Genomic DNA, 16,984 nt, shown 5'->3' with positions numbered 1-16,984 from the left:
ACACCAGTAGGCCAAATCCCACTCTATCCACACCTCTGTGTCTGCTTCCAACACACACACACACACACACACACACACACACACACACACACACACACACACACACACACACACACACACACACACACACACACACACACACACACACACACACACACACACACACACACACACACACACACACACACACACACACACGTACGTATCAGGTTAGGGTTATCTATTGGCTGAGCAAGCTCCTGTTGCCTGACCTAAACTTCATGTGATTGGTCGACGTAGCCATCAGTCAAGACAGTCAGCAGCCAAGATGGCGGCGGCTAAGGGTAAAAGAAAAGATAGCTTTTCATACAAAAAGATGCCTCAATAACGTTTCAGTCGTGGATTTATCTTTATAAAATTATTGTGAAAAGTCACAGAAGTACCACGCCGGATTACTTCTGGAAGCGCTACGATTGCACTGAAGTCCTCTGGCCTTTGAAACGGCCAAGCTGTTAGCTATCAGGCTAAAAACACAGACCAAGGCTAGGTTGAAACGGTGCACTCTTCCGCTTCTAAACAAAAAAGTAAGTGTCTGCCCTGTCTCTGGAGATATGAAATATGACATAAAACGTGTAGTTTGGCATCATATAGGCTACGACAACAGCTAAAAACAATACTCATGAATTTATTTATATCACAAAGTAGTTTGTAGTTAAATGGCCAATGATAGTCGCTTGTTTCCCTTGCTGTATGATAACATAGGCCTACCGTACAGACTACATAACCTTACATGATTCTGTTATTTTCTTGCTTCAATATGGTTTGTTACAGTAATTCATCTCTGCTGTGTTGAGCAGCAGTTTTATTATCTTAGCAATCATTTACCTAGTGATTTAAAGATTTGTGGATATATTGATAGTTTCTGCAGTGTTTGGTCTGTATTTAATGTATTTAATGTAATTAATATTAGGTGTTCTAGCATTGTGATTAGTGGAATAATTCGGGACATGCCATGTTGGTAGATCGAAATAATAAGTGAAGGTACCCACCCTGCGCCAACAATGTTGGAGAGGTCTGAGTGTGAGCCAATGCCAGAGTAAAAGTTAAGAAAGAAAGTTAAGAAACACCAGACATATTTTCTGAAATAAAAAAGTAACACAGCCATTGTTTTGTTTATCTGCGTTTAGAAAGAGGTGGGTGCAGGAGCCACCATCTTGCCGGAGCCAGTGCTAGTAGCCTACTACTGTCGTCTCTTTAGTCTTGCTGACATTCATGAGTAGGTTGTTTTGTTCAGGTCAGGTCCTTTACATCTTTTCGAAAAAGGTCATAGTATGTCACAAAAGTGTTTAAAAAGCCATAGTATAGTATATAAAAAAAAAAGAAGTCATATGTCGTATGTTGAAAAAAGCCATGGTATAATATGTCGAAAAAAGTGATGAAGAAGTCATAGTATAGTGTGTCCATTGGTTACTTGTTTCAAACGTTGTATGTTTTGTGTGGACCCCAGGAAGAATAGTAACTACAGTAACAACTAATGGGGATCCTAGATCAGTAAAGAAACTCACTAGTCGCAGTGATCATCTATGAGCAGCCGAAAGGTGACTGGCGGTATTTTCCCAAACCAACTTTTACACACACGTTTAATTCACTATGAATTTTCACTGTAGTGGTCAAGCTAATGCAAGTTAGCTTTTTCTCCTTCCAGTTTTAGACTTTGAAAATGACAGCACCACAGAGGGATGAAACCATGAGAGTTTTCACCTTAGCTTGCTGAGCTATATGCAAAGCTTGTAAAGGCTCTGGTTGGAAGATGTATTTATTGTTCAAACTACAGGGGAGAGAAATTAAAAACTGTCGAGACAAAAGTGGGATTGAATCCTTTAATATCAGATTGAGTCAGTAATTTATCTCAATTCAATTCAGTTCAATTTTATTTATAGTATCAAATCATAACAAAAGTTATCTCAAGACAGAGTAGGTCTAGATCTCAGTGAGCTATTCCTAATTAATCAATTAAGTAATCAACAAATAACCAATCAAATAATACATTAATCAACCAATTAACAGATCATCTAGCAGATCAATCAACCAATTAATCAATACATTTTATTTGTCACATGAAATCAATTAGTCTACAAGGACAACCAATAATAGAATGGAAACTTGAAATGTCAGCTTCAGAAGTAGCTCACTGAGATCAGCTACTGACTCAACAATCTGAGGTTGAAGGATCAAATCCCACATTTGTCTCGATAGTTTTTCAACCTCTCTCCTCTGAAATGTGAAGGATAAATACAACTTCCAACCAATGCAGAGTATCAGATCAGATAGCTCAGCATGATGGAATGCGGTTTAGAGAACACACAGGTCTTGGGTTCAATCACCCTGACTGACCAGGGTTAGTATCCTGCATTTCACAGAAAATGTCTTTCTTTCCTAAACCCAACAGTTTGTCTTAACTGCATACTGTAACTGCTGGAGGTGGCGGCAGAGGTGGCAGCAGAGTCAAATAAGCATCAGCCCTTCACCCAGGAGACCCAAGTTCACATCCAGTGCCCACCGCAGCACCAGGGCCCAGACAGCCAGAGAAATCCTGGTAGCAGTCAGGGAGCAGCAAAGTACTCCAACTGCCACCAGGGTTTCCCCAACTGTCTTAAAACCCCTTTGGGGTTGTGCACACCTTACCTTTTGCCAACTGCAACCATGATTTTTTTCTCTAAGTGTCATAAAGACAACACAGGGCTTTCACCCAGGGTTCATGTCCCACATGTCATGGTCAAGTACTTTCCTAATCCCAACTGTCCTCAGCATCTTTATTGGCAGTTGGGTTTTGGAAAGTACTTTTCCATGACACAAACCCCAGTCTCCTGGGTGAAGGACCTTGTATTCCTGGGTGTTGGACATCATCATAAGGTACACTCCTCATAAGTATTGAACTCACAACCCTGTGTTGCTCCAACCAGTGGTCCATCACACTGAGCCATCTCATTTGATACTCTATACTCGTTGGAAGTTGTAGTTATTGTTCACATTTCAGAGTTAAAAACTGTCAAGATCAGCTGTTGGTACTATTATTTGTTGTTTGTATATTTTGTATTTGTCTATTCCTGTGTGTGTCCTATCTAAGTGTTTGCACATACACTGGCAGCGAGCAGGTCTTGAACCTGACAACGCACTTCGGGAATATTATTGCACTCTCAGTGCCACCCAACCAACCTCCCAGCACGAAATTACGGAAAAGGCTTTGGAGGAGATCGTACTGTACTGGAGAAGATAGCTCAGTGTGATAGAACTCTGGTTTGAGGAAACGCAGGTCATGGGTTCAATCATCCCGACAGATAATTTATTTAAAGGTTTTACACCCAGAAAATGTACATCCACTTTTAGACATTTTGTATGACTTTTACATTGATTTTTTGGACATAAAACATACTACTACGACTATTGGCTGCAAACAGGACACTTTTGAAGCTGTGATGGCGAGGTGGTCACTGAACAAACTGTTATCTATCATGGATAACCCCGACCACCCTCTCCACCCCACACTGGTCCAACAGAGGAGCACCTTCTCTAAGAGGCTCCGATGTCGCACAGACCGCTACAAGAAATCATTCCTACCACAGGCAATTCAACTTTTTAACACTTTATCACTGAGTGTTAGATAAGACTCATTGACATCACAACTGCACCTTGCACAATAGGTTTATCTACAGCTTTATCAATACTAGTTAAACAGTTGTACATTTTTATTTCCCAACTTGTATATATTTTAAATTATTTGTTCTTATATTCTATCCTATTATTATTTCATGTATATTTTATCCTATTATTTCAGCTATATTCTGTATGTGTGCTGTGTGTCTGATATTGTGCTGCTGCAACACTGGAATTTCCCATTTTCTTTTGGGATTAATAAAAATCTATCTATCTATCTATCTATCTATCTATCTATTGCTTACTTTTTTATAAGTACATACTAGGGGTGTCACGATTCTCCAAATCCTCGATTTGATTACATTTTCGATTCTAAGGTCACGGTTCGATTCGATTCTCGATTTTTACATTTATTTTTTTAAAGCACAGGTTGCTATGCCATTTTTAGACTAGACTTGTATGCAATATAATATCTTTGTTCTCAATGTGCCACACTACATTGTCAAATTTAAAACATTTATTAACAACATAATGTAACAATAACTTACTATGTATATCTTCATTCAATTCTATACAATTACTTTTTTAAATTTTTTTGACATACTATACTATGATTTTTTATGCCTTTTTTTCCCACGTACTATATTATGACTTTTTTCGACATACTATATTATGATTTTTTATCACTTTTTTCGACATACTATACTATGGCTTTTTTCGACACAAAAGGGTTAGACCAGCTGACACAAAGACAAAGTGCGTAACAAATGACGTGTGATACATATTAATATTAGGGCTGCAACCAGGGGTGAAAGAAGGCTGGTGTGCTGCTATACTGTGGATTGGTTACTCTGCTTAGAATAGTACTTTACACATAAAGCTCTTATAAATATAATATGGTACAGTAAACATACACATTCTGCCTGCATGTCTACTTTTACTTTAGATACTTCCTGTACATTTAGCAGCATATAAAACATCTTATATAGCAGTCAAATAAAATGTTTGAAGAAGATTATGCACAGACTATTTTAGTTACTATTAGTTATTGTAATCCAATAATATATAAAATAACTGATGTGGGCCATTCTTCTGCATAATCAGTACTTTTACTGTTGATACTTTAAGTACACGTTGCTAAAAATACTTGCGTACTTTCAACTAACTAACATATTTCAATGCATGGCTCTTGTATTTGAGTTTCTTTACGCTGGTTTCGTTTCTTTTACTCTACAATCTGAATAATGATCCACAAGTCAGAGTAAATGGTTTGAGTGAATTATTTTATGGTTCCTGCTTCTTTTATCAGTTTGACTGCTTAAATTAATTTACATTTTTCTAAATTGTAAATAATACAAATGAACCATATAATAAATTAATAAAATGGTCTTCAATTCAAATTAAAAGTTAGTATATTCAAACTATTCATTTGTACAATCTGCCTTTATAAAAGTATTTTGTTTTGTTTGAGGAGACTGATGTGTAATCAACATACATGAAGGGGTGACGGTACGTCATCGTGACGTAGGTTGTATACAAGGAAGTGGATTGTGAGTGTGCTGGCTAACACATTCTTGCTAGCTACATAGCTTTAATTTACAGCTTTTACGCAGCATGTTAGCGGCACTTCTAGCGGTAAATCTGACTCAAGCGTTTAAACAGCAACACCGTGTAAAAGTCTACCAACAACACAGAACTCGTTACGTCACTTACTAAATGGTGAGCCAGGAGCACGTGCAGGTGGATAGCGAGTCTGGTAACTAAAGAGAACATGTCTGCAAGTTATCCCACACCAGTTTACTGGCACGCAGGAAGAGGAGACTGTCATTACGAGCCGGCGGAGGACTCTTTCTTATTGGTTGACGCCCTGGAGAAAGACGCAGACAGGCTGCAGCTGATGACGTCAGAGCACAGCTCCGTGGGTTTCCTCAAAGAATTTCTAATATGGTAGTCGTAGACGGGCTTTGGTTTCCTGATTGCTTCATATATTTCTTTAGTTCACCTGAACATCACTTCTGGATTAACAGATTTGTAAAGTTTGTAAAAAAAAAAAAATAATGACTTCTGGATGTTTAAATGTGCTCTGCTGTTTGTAGCCCATGTGTGTGTCTGGAGAAGGCCAGTGGCTCAGGAGTGCCGTCAGCTTTTCTGGCATCAGTGGTTGGACCTTCAGCTCTATATCTGTTAGTTTAAAGAAAAGAAAATTCTCACGCCCAGCCAATACAATTTACAGCTTACTTGTTGTAAATGCATGGGTGTAAAAAAAAATCTTAAATAGAAGCATTCGTTTCTCTCTGTTGTGAATCCTGCAGCAGCACAGTGCACAGCAAAGACAGCTCCCTGTAACAATGTTTCACTGCAGCCTGGCAACACATCACGTCAGGTATTCACATGCTTCGAGTGCAAGTTTCTTTTTGCAAATTGCAAAGCCTCAGTGGAGTCTGTTCAGGGTTTACTGGCTGAATCCAAGGCTTGCACTGCCTTGAGTTGATTAGCATTTGTACTTGCACAAAAATCTTCTGGCAATTCAGTTGCTTGACCATTAAAGTTATTCTGCTGTAATTTGTGCCATCAAAAATAACTGTTTGTAGATGGTGTAGAGATAGCACAGCTTACAGCATCACTATGCTTGTCTTTTTTTTGTGCAGGCTTATTTACACACTAATCACCGACACCACCAATGTACACCACACTCTTCCAATGGTACTCCAAAATGTTTAGCAACCTTTAAAAACAACCCACAAAAAAAAAAAAACAGTTTTAACTGCTGCTTACAGCTAGAGTATTTCAGTTTTATTTCAAAAGTTTGACAGGTTATTATTATACCTCATAACCACATTTTTGCTGCCAAATTTACATTTAATGTTTACGCTCTGTGCCTGTCGAGAGATAAGTCTAAATGGAAAACACAAGGACTAGAAATAAGTGTTTTAATAAAAACACGCATTCTGGTTGTTTCTAAAAGCACAGCCATGGAGAATGTGACTTCACACCAAGTTGTGAATATGAATATCAAAGCAGCAGACAGGTTTGGTCATCAGTGTCTGCCTGCAGGCTACAGCTTCAATCCAATATGTGATGGAAGAACGTGCACAATAAGAGCTGTGCAGCGTGGGAATTAAGGGCGCGCACCTTTTTACGACACAGGATGTGTTTCTAGGAGACATTGTGCTTTCTTTACATTTAGTCCGGCTAGAATTTGAGCAACATAAAAAGCTAGACAGCATCTCTATGTTTTATAATAATTGATCACTTTACAACAGAGTGACAGTGGGGGGTGGTAACCATCAGAGGCAGCTTAATTGACAACCAGTGCATCATGGTTCAATCCACTATATTTTTATTAAATACAACATATTTGTGACATGTAGGAGATAAACAACATGGATAGCATTCACTTGGCCACTTCCTCAAACTTGGGCTCTGGAAAAAAAACAAAAGGGCAAAGAGAGAATCATTAGTGATAGTTGATGGTGATTGTAATTCTGTGAGTTTTGAAATGAGTAAACAACATATTATACTTGAGATTAGATTTGAAATCTAGACAAAGACAACAGCAATGTGTAGCAACTAGCTAGATATAGCTTCATCAAAAATACAGTGAGGCTCGAAAAGAAAAGCCTTTTGAACAGATTTCAAACGGAATGAGAACATTGTCTTGCTTTGATAAGTGTCAGTATCCTTGTGCTATATATAGACACAGACAAAGCCCAAATCACAGTCTCTCTCTGTAGTGGCAATGCAGGGGGACTGTTAAATTGTGTGATAGCAAAAGAAATCTCTTAAAGTCATGTCTTTAAAAACAGTCATGTAATTATAAGCACGTTGTCATTCCAATGGCGTAGCTGATGATAAATCAGGACGTTTCTAGGACGGAATACAGTTTTGAATGCAAACTGTCAGTCTGGAGTAGCCTGGATGCCAGCCGAACTTAGCCCCGCCCACAATGTTTGAGGTCGGGAAGTTCGGTCTGGACTTGATCTGTTGTGGAGCAACTGTGCTCGAACCAGAGCTGTTTGGACCAATCAAATTGTCAGGGCGGGCTTTATACGATGATGGACAGATGATCAACAGTAACGTAATCAACCACGTCGCCAAAGAGCGCTTGGGTTGGATTTGTTTACAACAAAGATGGCTGCTGCTGGAGAATTGAGATGTGTAGATGCCGCCATCGCGTCTGTTATAGAATGCATCGACAGCGCATTCATTTTAAAAGAGGAACAGAGAACCGCCATCGCGTATGTATACACATTGTCACACCCGTCCACACGACACGGAAACTGCCATCTCTGCTCTGTAGAAGCCTGCCTTTGACTTGCAGCTTCTGTGACGTCCATCTTCGTTGCCCTGATTGGTTGTAGGTCTATCCAATTGAGTTCAGAGGCTTTTTCTTTCCTGGTTCGGTGATTTTTTTGCCCCCAACGTCTCCTCCCAGGCAGCGCGGCAATGGTTACGTTTAGGGTTGAGTTAGCTGCTTGGAAGGCGCCGTTGGAGGCAAAAAACACCATTGAGCGCGGAAACGCGCCCCATAATCACAGCCCAACGGAGCAGTATCAGTCTCATATTCTGACTAGAATCTGAGTATGACCATGTCAGGCTATGTCTGGACTACAGTTAAGAAATACGCAGTCTGGGTTAAGCTTGTCAAAAGTATTGATCCTTTCTTGATTACCACGTGTTTATATCAATACGATCGCCTTTACTTTGTACACATTTTTTAATACTATTTCTTTTTTGTATTCATACAGGGGAAACCCACGGAGACCACTGTATTTGTTGTGTTTACAAGTGAAGCAACAATAGAGAAAAATGAAATATTAAAAACAATAACAATGTACAAGGTAGAGAAAACATAAAAAAGAATAATAATGAATAATAATGTTAATTACTATTCACATTATTACAAATGTTCTGTTATGTGTTCAGTGACTTTTTCTTTACCAGCGCTGTGGCAGGTTGTTGCTAAAAATGAAAAGAAAAAAAATGATCCTTTGTTGTGTGCCACCTGGGACTTTTTTTCCTTTTTGCTGTGGCATCGAGTATCGGTTTTTGTATTGGTTTTTTTTGTACTCGTGACAACCTTAGTCTGGGTCACTTTCTCCTTCAAAAGCTCCTCTGTACATCAGGAAGCCAAAGTCAATGTTAAAACCATGACTCATTAGATAAAAATAACATAAATAAACCGTGATATTGACAACTCTTTACGAACATTGCAATACTACGTCTAGAATATACATACGATAAAATGTTTTTCTAAGCAAATGTCTAAATAACGCTGTAATTTAGATTTTTTTTCCAATCACCTAAAGCAACATGTATTTGTCTTTAATTGATAATAGGTAATTAAGGCAGGAGACAGAAAAACACTCACAGTACACAATGTAATGGTTTACGTTGTGTACTCCGAGTGTGTATGTGGTGCATACAGTAAGCCCAGACTGACCTGAGAATTTGAAATCAGGGAACTTGGCGAGGTCTCCTCCGCCATATAGCCTCTGCAGTTTGGTGACCTCTTCAGACACATTCTTCTGGTAAGAAGCTCCTCCCTCCACAATGCCACCCGAAATCCTTAGAGAGCCAAGGCATCAAATAATGTTCAAGAGATGGGCGTGACGCGATGAGTGAAGATGCCATTTCAATTACACACACGCAGTGAGGATGGAAATGAAATGCTTAAGAAGCCAAACCGTGGCTTTTGCAAGGGTATTTAAAGTTACTATTTTTTCACAATAGTGTGTGTGTGTGAATTTGTATGGTCACACCTGTATGTTATGGTTGTCTGTGTTGATTATCCTGTGTTTATTGCATTCTTATTTCTATTAATGCGTTGTTTTAATGTGTATGCTGTAAGCACTGGGGGTTTTCTTGTAATGAAAGGCACTATATAAATACAATTGACAATGACATTGACTAGAGGATGAACTCGTTTAGATCCATCAATCTGGACTCTGATCAGTCAAATCTAAAACATTATGCCTGGACAAAGTATGGCTATTTCATGTGGGCATATGACAAGAGTTGTGTATTATCAACTGACTTGCTCTTGGCGCTGTAGTCCCGGATCTTGTCCAGGAACAGTTTCTGGATAGGGTCGAGCTCCTTGGCCCGGTTAAAGAGCACAGCAGAGATGCCGATGTTCCGGCGCAGGGTCAGGCTCGCGGCGGAGCGCAGCGCGGAGGACAGCTGGAATAGCTTGTTAAGTGCCATCTGGCGGAACAAAATGCCTCGGGTTACATTGTTATCACGACATTCTGCTGCCATTCTGTCTCTTTATCATATCAGTAGTAAAGGCGTACCCTGAAAATTACATTTGAAGGAAATGTCTGCCATTGTATAGCTAACAAACTAACTAGATGGGAGCTGGAAACTACATCCCGGACGTGCATCCATGGTTAGCTGAAGCAAATGTACACCAACGCTAGCTGTTAGCATATGTTAGCTGCCGTCACCTTCAGTGCATACTTAACGTTAGCTGAATGGTATTGAGTTAGCAACATATTATACAGCTGCGACATTACAAGCACCTTCGAGAAAACGTGATTGTCGACTTACATTACACAACGACGACATACAAGCTCGGTTTCATGCTGTCTGACTGTTAGCTAAATGTTTGCTTCGTTCACCTAACATAACCGCTAATGCTAAGACAGCTTTAGCTGACGCTTCACAAGTTTTTAACAGTGGTGTCTATTGTGATGTAGTAGCTAAGTCATGTTAACGTTATACAATAACATGTATTTATGAGTATAGTAATTCCAGATACACAGTTAAATGCTTGATAGCGTTTCTTATAAAAACTCCGTACTCACCTTGGATTTGACACTTAAAGAGTACAAGATCCAAATGTGGAGGACCGCGGTGGATTGTGGGAGTAATGTGGTGTGAAAAGGAGGCGTTCGCGGTCGTCAAAATGGTGCCTACTTTGCGCAGCGCTGCGCGTATTAAGGTTGACCTTATATGACAAATGATCCCCAATCGACCAAGTAGCTTTATTTGAACTGTTTTTAACTGTAACTTTTCATACAGGTTTTCAACAGATTGTTACAGTGCATTATGGTTATTTTTATTCTTGTATTAACTAATTATATGTATTTTTTTATGTACACATTTTTAGGCCTACACACATTTGTAATTTTCCAGCATGTCCCTTTCAATATAATTTCACCTTTAGGGATTTGCGCTGTCAATGGAAAAAAGTAGCTTTATTGTAGCTAATAATTCTCACTGTTTTGCAAGTTATGTCTGATCCTATAGTATGACTTTTGTTGATGGCACACTACACTATGCCTTTTTTCTGACATACTATAGTATAGAATAAAAAGCCTGTACAGAATACCATGAAATTATGAGTGCTACTCCCGATCATTACAATAAAAAGACAGGAAAACACCACAAAAATAAAACATCTGCAACCGACAACAGGTTCTAATATAATAAAACAAATAGAATCAATGTCATTTTGCACTTGATTAAGATTATTCATTGCACAAGAATAAATGTAATTATTGCACAAGATCCAGTAGGTTTCTCTATGAAAGACAGTCAACATATTGCACAACATTAGGGCTTATTCAAAGTCTGTTGGACTAAGGTATGCTAATGGCCCAGGGGAAATATGTCCGTAAGTCTGGTGGTCTGTGCTTTGAGAAGAGTCCTTTATGTGTTTGGCTCTGCAGAGGGAGAAGTCATAAAAAAAAAAAAAATTAAAAAAAAAGTCTGCCGTTAAAAAAACAAAACAGGGCTTGTCACATTCTTGATGAGTGAGTGCCAATTTAGGAAGCCAGCATATGATTGAGGGCCGCACAGGAAAAGTGCAGACATGGAACAAAATATCTTTTCCATCTCACTTCCACATTAAACTGCAGAGTTGTCCACAGAAATCGCCAACTTAAGCTTTACGTAATTCCTGTGACAATTGCGTGCTGCCAGTAGTTGTCATACAACCAGTAGCTTCCTACAAGTTGCCCTTCCTAACCTGACAGGTTGTCGTTTAGGGAGGTGCAGTCTGACGCAGTAGTCTAGTGCTGTATTAAATGTCAGCTACTGAAAGGATAAGTATCGAAATGGACCGCGGAGGATTAAAATACAATGCGTTTCATGTCATGTTCAGGGGCCGCACAAAATGTTTGAGGGCTGCCACTGGCCTGTGACCGCACATTAAGAAACTATGCTGTTGTTAATCAGACTTTGGTAGTCAACTAGATTGTAGTTGTCCCCCCATAATCTCCAATTTTTATTTAATAAAATAATATATCACAGAGTGGATGGAATTTAGTTCATCTAAATCATGTATTTTAACCTTTAGCACAATGACCTGGATTTATCTGTCTGATGTGTCTCTGAGCATGTTGTTTTCTTGCTAAGACTGACCTCTGACAGGGATCAGAGTAGCAGTTTTTTTACATTATTGTTTTTTACATTATAACGCATGTTACTATAATAAAACAGGCTGCATGAAGAAACCCGGGGTGCATTAAACATCATAAAAAAAACAAAGACACATCTGTATGTACATTCAAAACTTTATTATGGAATACAGTGTAGAAAGCGTTTTCCCAGTCAATGCAAATGGCCTGCACAATATTACACAGTGGAAAACAAAACCAATTTATAACCCACAGAAGGAAAAAAAAGATAGAAAGAAAATCCTGCTTCCTCTTCTACTCTACTGCCCTCTGTTGGGCTTCTAATGAGCACACTCTGAAAACCAAGGACCCACCCCACTGCAGCCTCTATATGAACACCATTTCCTCACAGATCTTACTCACCATTAGATGTATTATTAGAGTGAGAGGTTACACTGTATTTCTTTCAATTTTCTTTCATGTAGTGTTGAGGTGGTATCAAACCTTTTAACACTAGCGGATGTACAAAGATGAACGGGAGATTCTTGCCTACGAGGCTGACACTATTATTTTATCCCCGTTTCCACATCCAGACTCACTGTCAGCTCTCTCAATGGTGAACGCCTATCATCTTTATACAGGCGACAGTGCTCTGCCTCTGAAGAGTCAAGTGTGCGTTGATGGCAGAGAGGTGAGCAGCATGCCTGAAGGGAAAGGAAGGCGAATGAGGGAGGGGAAGGGAGGTGCTGGGGAGTGAAAATCCATTATATATATATACACAGGCTGCATGCCTGGCTGGCTATCCATCCGGAACTGCAAGTCATTTCCTCTCAGCACTCCACTTGTTCTATCAGTAAAATGATTACTAAACCAAAAAATAGACGGCGTCGGCTTACAACTGGACGAAACACCAGACTGAAAATGACAAAACACATACACACGGAAATAATCCTAACCCATCCCCCATGCCAGATTCCTCCCATTTTTTCTGTTTCCCTTCCCGCTAACTTCACACCCACAACATGCCCTTTTAAAAGAACAAAGTAACATGAATGAAACAAAAATTATAAGGGGGTGATTTCTGAGAGCCCCTACGCATAAGGATTTTTAACACAATATATTTCTGAATGAGAATAATATACAAACAGAGATGAAGCCAGCCCCCCTCCTGTAGCTTCAGGAACGTAGCATGGTTAAAAGAAAAGAGGAACACACTTAAATTCCAAAATCACAGATCTCTTTTAAATGTGTATTTTACATGATATCAAAGCATAGCCCGTTCGACTAGATTTATATATATATATATATTTCATTGTTTGAAGTCACGTGATCACGAGAAGATACTAAATGTACAATCTTGCTAGAATGACAATCTATACGTGAGAAAGGATCTCAAGAGAGCAGCGGTAAGATCTTGGTTGTTTTTTTGTTTGTTTTTTCCAAATCCTGTTGTCATGCACTACATAGGAACAGCTAAGACTTCGGCATTACTTCAGTAACATTACACGCAATTTAAAAAAAGGACTTTACATCGGTTTGACTTTTTTTTCTCCATTTTCATTCTTTTTTGAAAAACAAAACTGAAAACGAAAAAGAGAAAGAAAACCTCTAAAATAAAAAACAGCTCATTCAGAATACATAATTACTACCGTCGTCATCAACATTTATTATCATCAGCATCTCCAAATATCCTTAAGAGCCTTGTGTGACTTAACACAGCCCAGCTGTCGTAAGAATGTGCAAAGAAAAGAGGATGGAGGGAGGGATGGAGGAGGAGGAGGGAGAGAGGATACTCCAGTGTAGACTGAGTGCAGTAGTGGTGCAGTTGGTGGGGGAAACACTGGGCCTTATTTAGAAAAATCATGCTGCTTGATTTAAGCCTATTTTTCATTATATAATCATTACAAGGAATATGATAGAAACTAATGAATATGTCCACACGGTGAATAATGATTTGAAATAACGATTCTGCAATTCATTTTTGTAAGTGAGGCCCAGGTCAACGTGCGCCAAAAATCCCACTGATCAGTGGTCAGATTTGCCAACACAAGTCTACACCTAAAACCGTCCCACACCAAAACCCCAACTATACACTGGCCCTGAATCAGTGTGGAGAGAAAGCGCTTCTTTCCCCAAAGAGTGGGTTTGTATCGATGCACTGGGCGGGGCCTTTTTTCCCCCCCATACATCAGCAGGCCCAGACGGAGCAACATATAAAAACACCTTTCATTAATTAAAAGGCGTCTTGCTCTGATAAAGTGAACAAACATGGTGCAAACTGGCTTGGCCACAGTGTCCGCCCAGGCAGAAATGAAAGAAAACCCTGGCTACAGTCGCTCTGTCTGCTCGTAACTGACTAGTCCAGTCACTCGATGATTTAAGCTACACTGCCTTTTGGAGACGTGGGACTAGTCGGGGGAGGGGGAGGTGGGGGGGGGGAGGAGAGAGGGAAGGGAGGTGCTTGATGTGTGGGAGATGTTTGTGTTTTTTTATGTGTGTGTATGTGTTTGTGTACATATGACATTCTCCTCAGTTCTGCATCTGCTCAAAGAACTTGTAGGTTGGGTTCTCGTAACCGTTCTGCTGCATCTTAGACAGGTGGCGCTCCTCGGGGGTGACGGCAGCGTCCACCTGGAGGGGAGCCAGAGAGAGGGTGGGGTGGAGGTTACACACACACACACACACAATCATATGGTGTGTACAAATGTAAAGACAATCTATACTTTAAGACCTTTTAATGCTACTGGAAGTGATTTCTTTCTTCTTTTTTTTTAAAGAGTAATTGGCAAAAAAAGAAACAACGCTGCCACAACTACCATACAGTATTTGTTTTTTAAATTAAAACTACTAATGAAAGTTCTGTGATAAATGAGGATTATTAGAAAAACGAAAGCAGGAAACAAATTGCTAACTGTCCTATTATAATCCAATTACATTTAGTGAGCAGATTGCAGTGTACAGTACCATCTCAACACTACATTTTAAGGCCTTTTCAGACTTCTAATTAATCTACCTTAAAATATCTTAAGCTTTAATTAAAGCAAAACTGAAGTCCAGATATTTGAACCAGGTGGTGACCGTAACGTCATTTATATGGACCTGTGTTCCAAGGCTGAAGAACAGGGGAGGCCGCGCCTTTGCAGTAGTAGCCCCCAAACTCTGGAATCAATTGCCTCTACATATTAGGCTGGCTCCTACACTGTCGGTTTTGAAATCCTGTCTTAACACATTTTTATTCTCAGGCTTTTAACACATTACAATAGTTTATTAGTCATTTTACTGTTAAACTGTCCTTTTGTTGTTTTTGTATTCATTGTGTTCTATGTTTTTGTTTTTTCTGATTGTACAGCACTTTGGTTAACTGTTTTTAAATGTGCTCTATAAATACATTTGGATTGGATCTATTTACCCTGGTACATAGAGGGTTTTCACCGACGTCACATTCTGGGCGGTAACCTGGATGCGCGGCCATATTGGAGGCACTCTGTGTAAACAACTGAATGGAGTAATGGAGTATTGTGCACTTTGGATACTTTAATACTTTATGTCTAAACAACAGAAAAGCTCAACAAAACGTGTCCAAGATGCAAAGGCATGGAAGGACTTGGACCACAAAAAAGGCGCGATATTTTGAGAAATTACAGTTTACTGGTGGTGCAGATCCCTACAAGTTGGCTCCCTCTTCTTGGATCCATGGCGACCCGGTGATTCTTCCTTCAGTTGCATATCCCGTTATAGTCAACTACCTGGTTTTCTCGCCGAGCCCATACACAGCGGAAGACCTTAAATCCTACAAAAGTTTGGAGGCTTATAACCAGATGGTGTGTGGATGGGTGAGGGAGACGCAGTACCAAGTCATCAACGACCAATGTGTTGTGAAGGCCAAAGTAAGTAATGCAATAACGTCTTTAAATCAACCTAACCTTAACTGTATGATATCATTGTGATACTCGAGGTGTAGCCAAGTGACTCTCAATGGGTTTTTTTTCCAATTCAAAGACCGAACAAGAAAGATTTTTCCCTCGTAGATCCTGGTTGAGCTTTGCCAACCACAAGCACCTCCTTTCCTCTGATAACTTCTGGCATTCCTCTCCCTGGTTTTTAATAACTTTTGGAAGTCAATATTCCAAATGTTTTTCTCGGTCTGACCTATTGGTACAACCTAAAACACGGCAATAATTAACCATTTTCCTAAATGCCGTTCGGGATCTACTTCAGTGCCTGTGCTTTGTTGTGATGCGGAGTACAACATGGCGACTTCGGGTCTGATGACGCGCTGTGAAAACCCTCTATACATACATATACATTATACATCTATACAGACAAAAATTAAATACTGAAAAACAGCTTGCACTCACGTGCATGCATGTGCACAGCATCCCCCCCCCCCCCACACACCAGACGGACTGCCGTATACAACAGCTTGTACAGGCAAACACACAGGTCAGCTGTTTCTCACCTCGATGACTCCGTGGTGGATGGAGGTGTACTGCTTCTTCCTCAGCATTACCAAGGTGATGACGATCACGGTTGCTATGACGACGCCTCCAACCATCAGGCCGATGATGGCGCCCTTGTTGGAGCCCACATCCTCTGCGAAGAAGACCTGCACACGGACACCAATCACAACCAGCGGGATGATTTTAATATAGTGAGAGTAGAAATGCACACTAAGGACTCATTGTGCACCAAGGATATGATGCGTTACTGTGACACTGCTGAGTAATTAGTGCAGTTTCAGCACAGGCTGAGAGTTAATTGTGCCTAGAAATGGTTTGCAGGTTACTTCTTTCAGGGATCCAGTGAGCTCTAGTAGCTACCATCTTTTTTTCCAATGTGTTTCAGGGTTTGACATTCATTTTTTAAGGTACTTGTCCTTTGGACAAGTATATTTACGGTTCACTTGTCCATGCACAAAAGTCACTTGTCCGGGTAAAGATTTATCATTTTATAATTTTTTTGTGTGTTTTGCTGATGCAGAATTCGAACAAACCGTTGAAAGCATC

At 39.8% G+C, this 16,984-nt stretch overlaps 2 protein-coding genes across 4 annotated transcripts in view; both read right to left on the bottom strand.

Annotated features, from left to right (window-relative positions):
- Positions 1-6,950: 6,950 nt before the first annotated feature.
- On the bottom strand, positions 6,951-10,552 carry atp5pf (ATP synthase peripheral stalk subunit F6). Its single transcript, XM_078243911.1, has 4 exons — positions 10,443-10,552; positions 9,671-9,840; positions 9,077-9,201; positions 6,951-7,056 (listed from the first exon to the last, which is right to left on the bottom strand). The coding sequence occupies exons 2-4, from the start codon at positions 9,838-9,840 to the stop codon at positions 7,028-7,030; spliced, it is 324 nt and encodes a 107-aa protein (XP_078100037.1). The 5' UTR covers positions 10,443-10,552; the 3' UTR covers positions 6,951-7,027.
- A 1,591-nt stretch (positions 10,553-12,143) lies between these two features.
- appa (amyloid beta (A4) precursor protein a) overlaps positions 12,144-16,984 on the bottom strand; it is a 35,081-nt gene continuing 30,240 nt past the window's right edge. For all 3 annotated transcript variants that reach the window (XM_078244095.1, XM_078244094.1, XM_078244093.1), the window contains 2 exons: positions 16,438-16,584; positions 12,144-14,609 (listed from right to left, as the gene is read on the bottom strand). In XM_078244095.1, coding sequence (XP_078100221.1) covers positions 14,508-14,609; positions 16,438-16,584 — 249 coding nt within the window. In that variant the 3' untranslated portion in view covers positions 12,144-14,507. The remainder of the gene's footprint in view (positions 14,610-16,437; positions 16,585-16,984) is intronic.

Source organism: Sander vitreus, chromosome 24 (genome assembly GCF_031162955.1).
Source record: "Sander vitreus isolate 19-12246 chromosome 24, sanVit1, whole genome shotgun sequence".
Lineage (NCBI taxonomy): Eukaryota > Metazoa > Chordata > Actinopteri > Perciformes > Percidae > Sander > Sander vitreus.
Note: the sequence above shows the minus strand (reverse complement) of the source record. Positions and strands in the feature narration are given on the sequence as shown.

Coding starts and splice junctions, on each gene's coding strand:
- atp5pf (XM_078243911.1), bottom strand. CDS start 9,840: ATGGCACTTAACAAGCTATTCCAGCTGTCCTCCGCGCTGCGCTCCGCC. Junction 9,202..9,670: donor GACTACAGCGCCAAGAGCAA/GTCAGTTGATAA, acceptor TGGCTCTCTAAG/GATTTCGGGTGGCATTGTGG. Junction 7,057..9,076: donor CCCTGATTTCAAATTCTCAG/GTCAGTCTGGGC, acceptor TTTTTTTTCCAG/AGCCCAAGTTTGAGGAAGTG.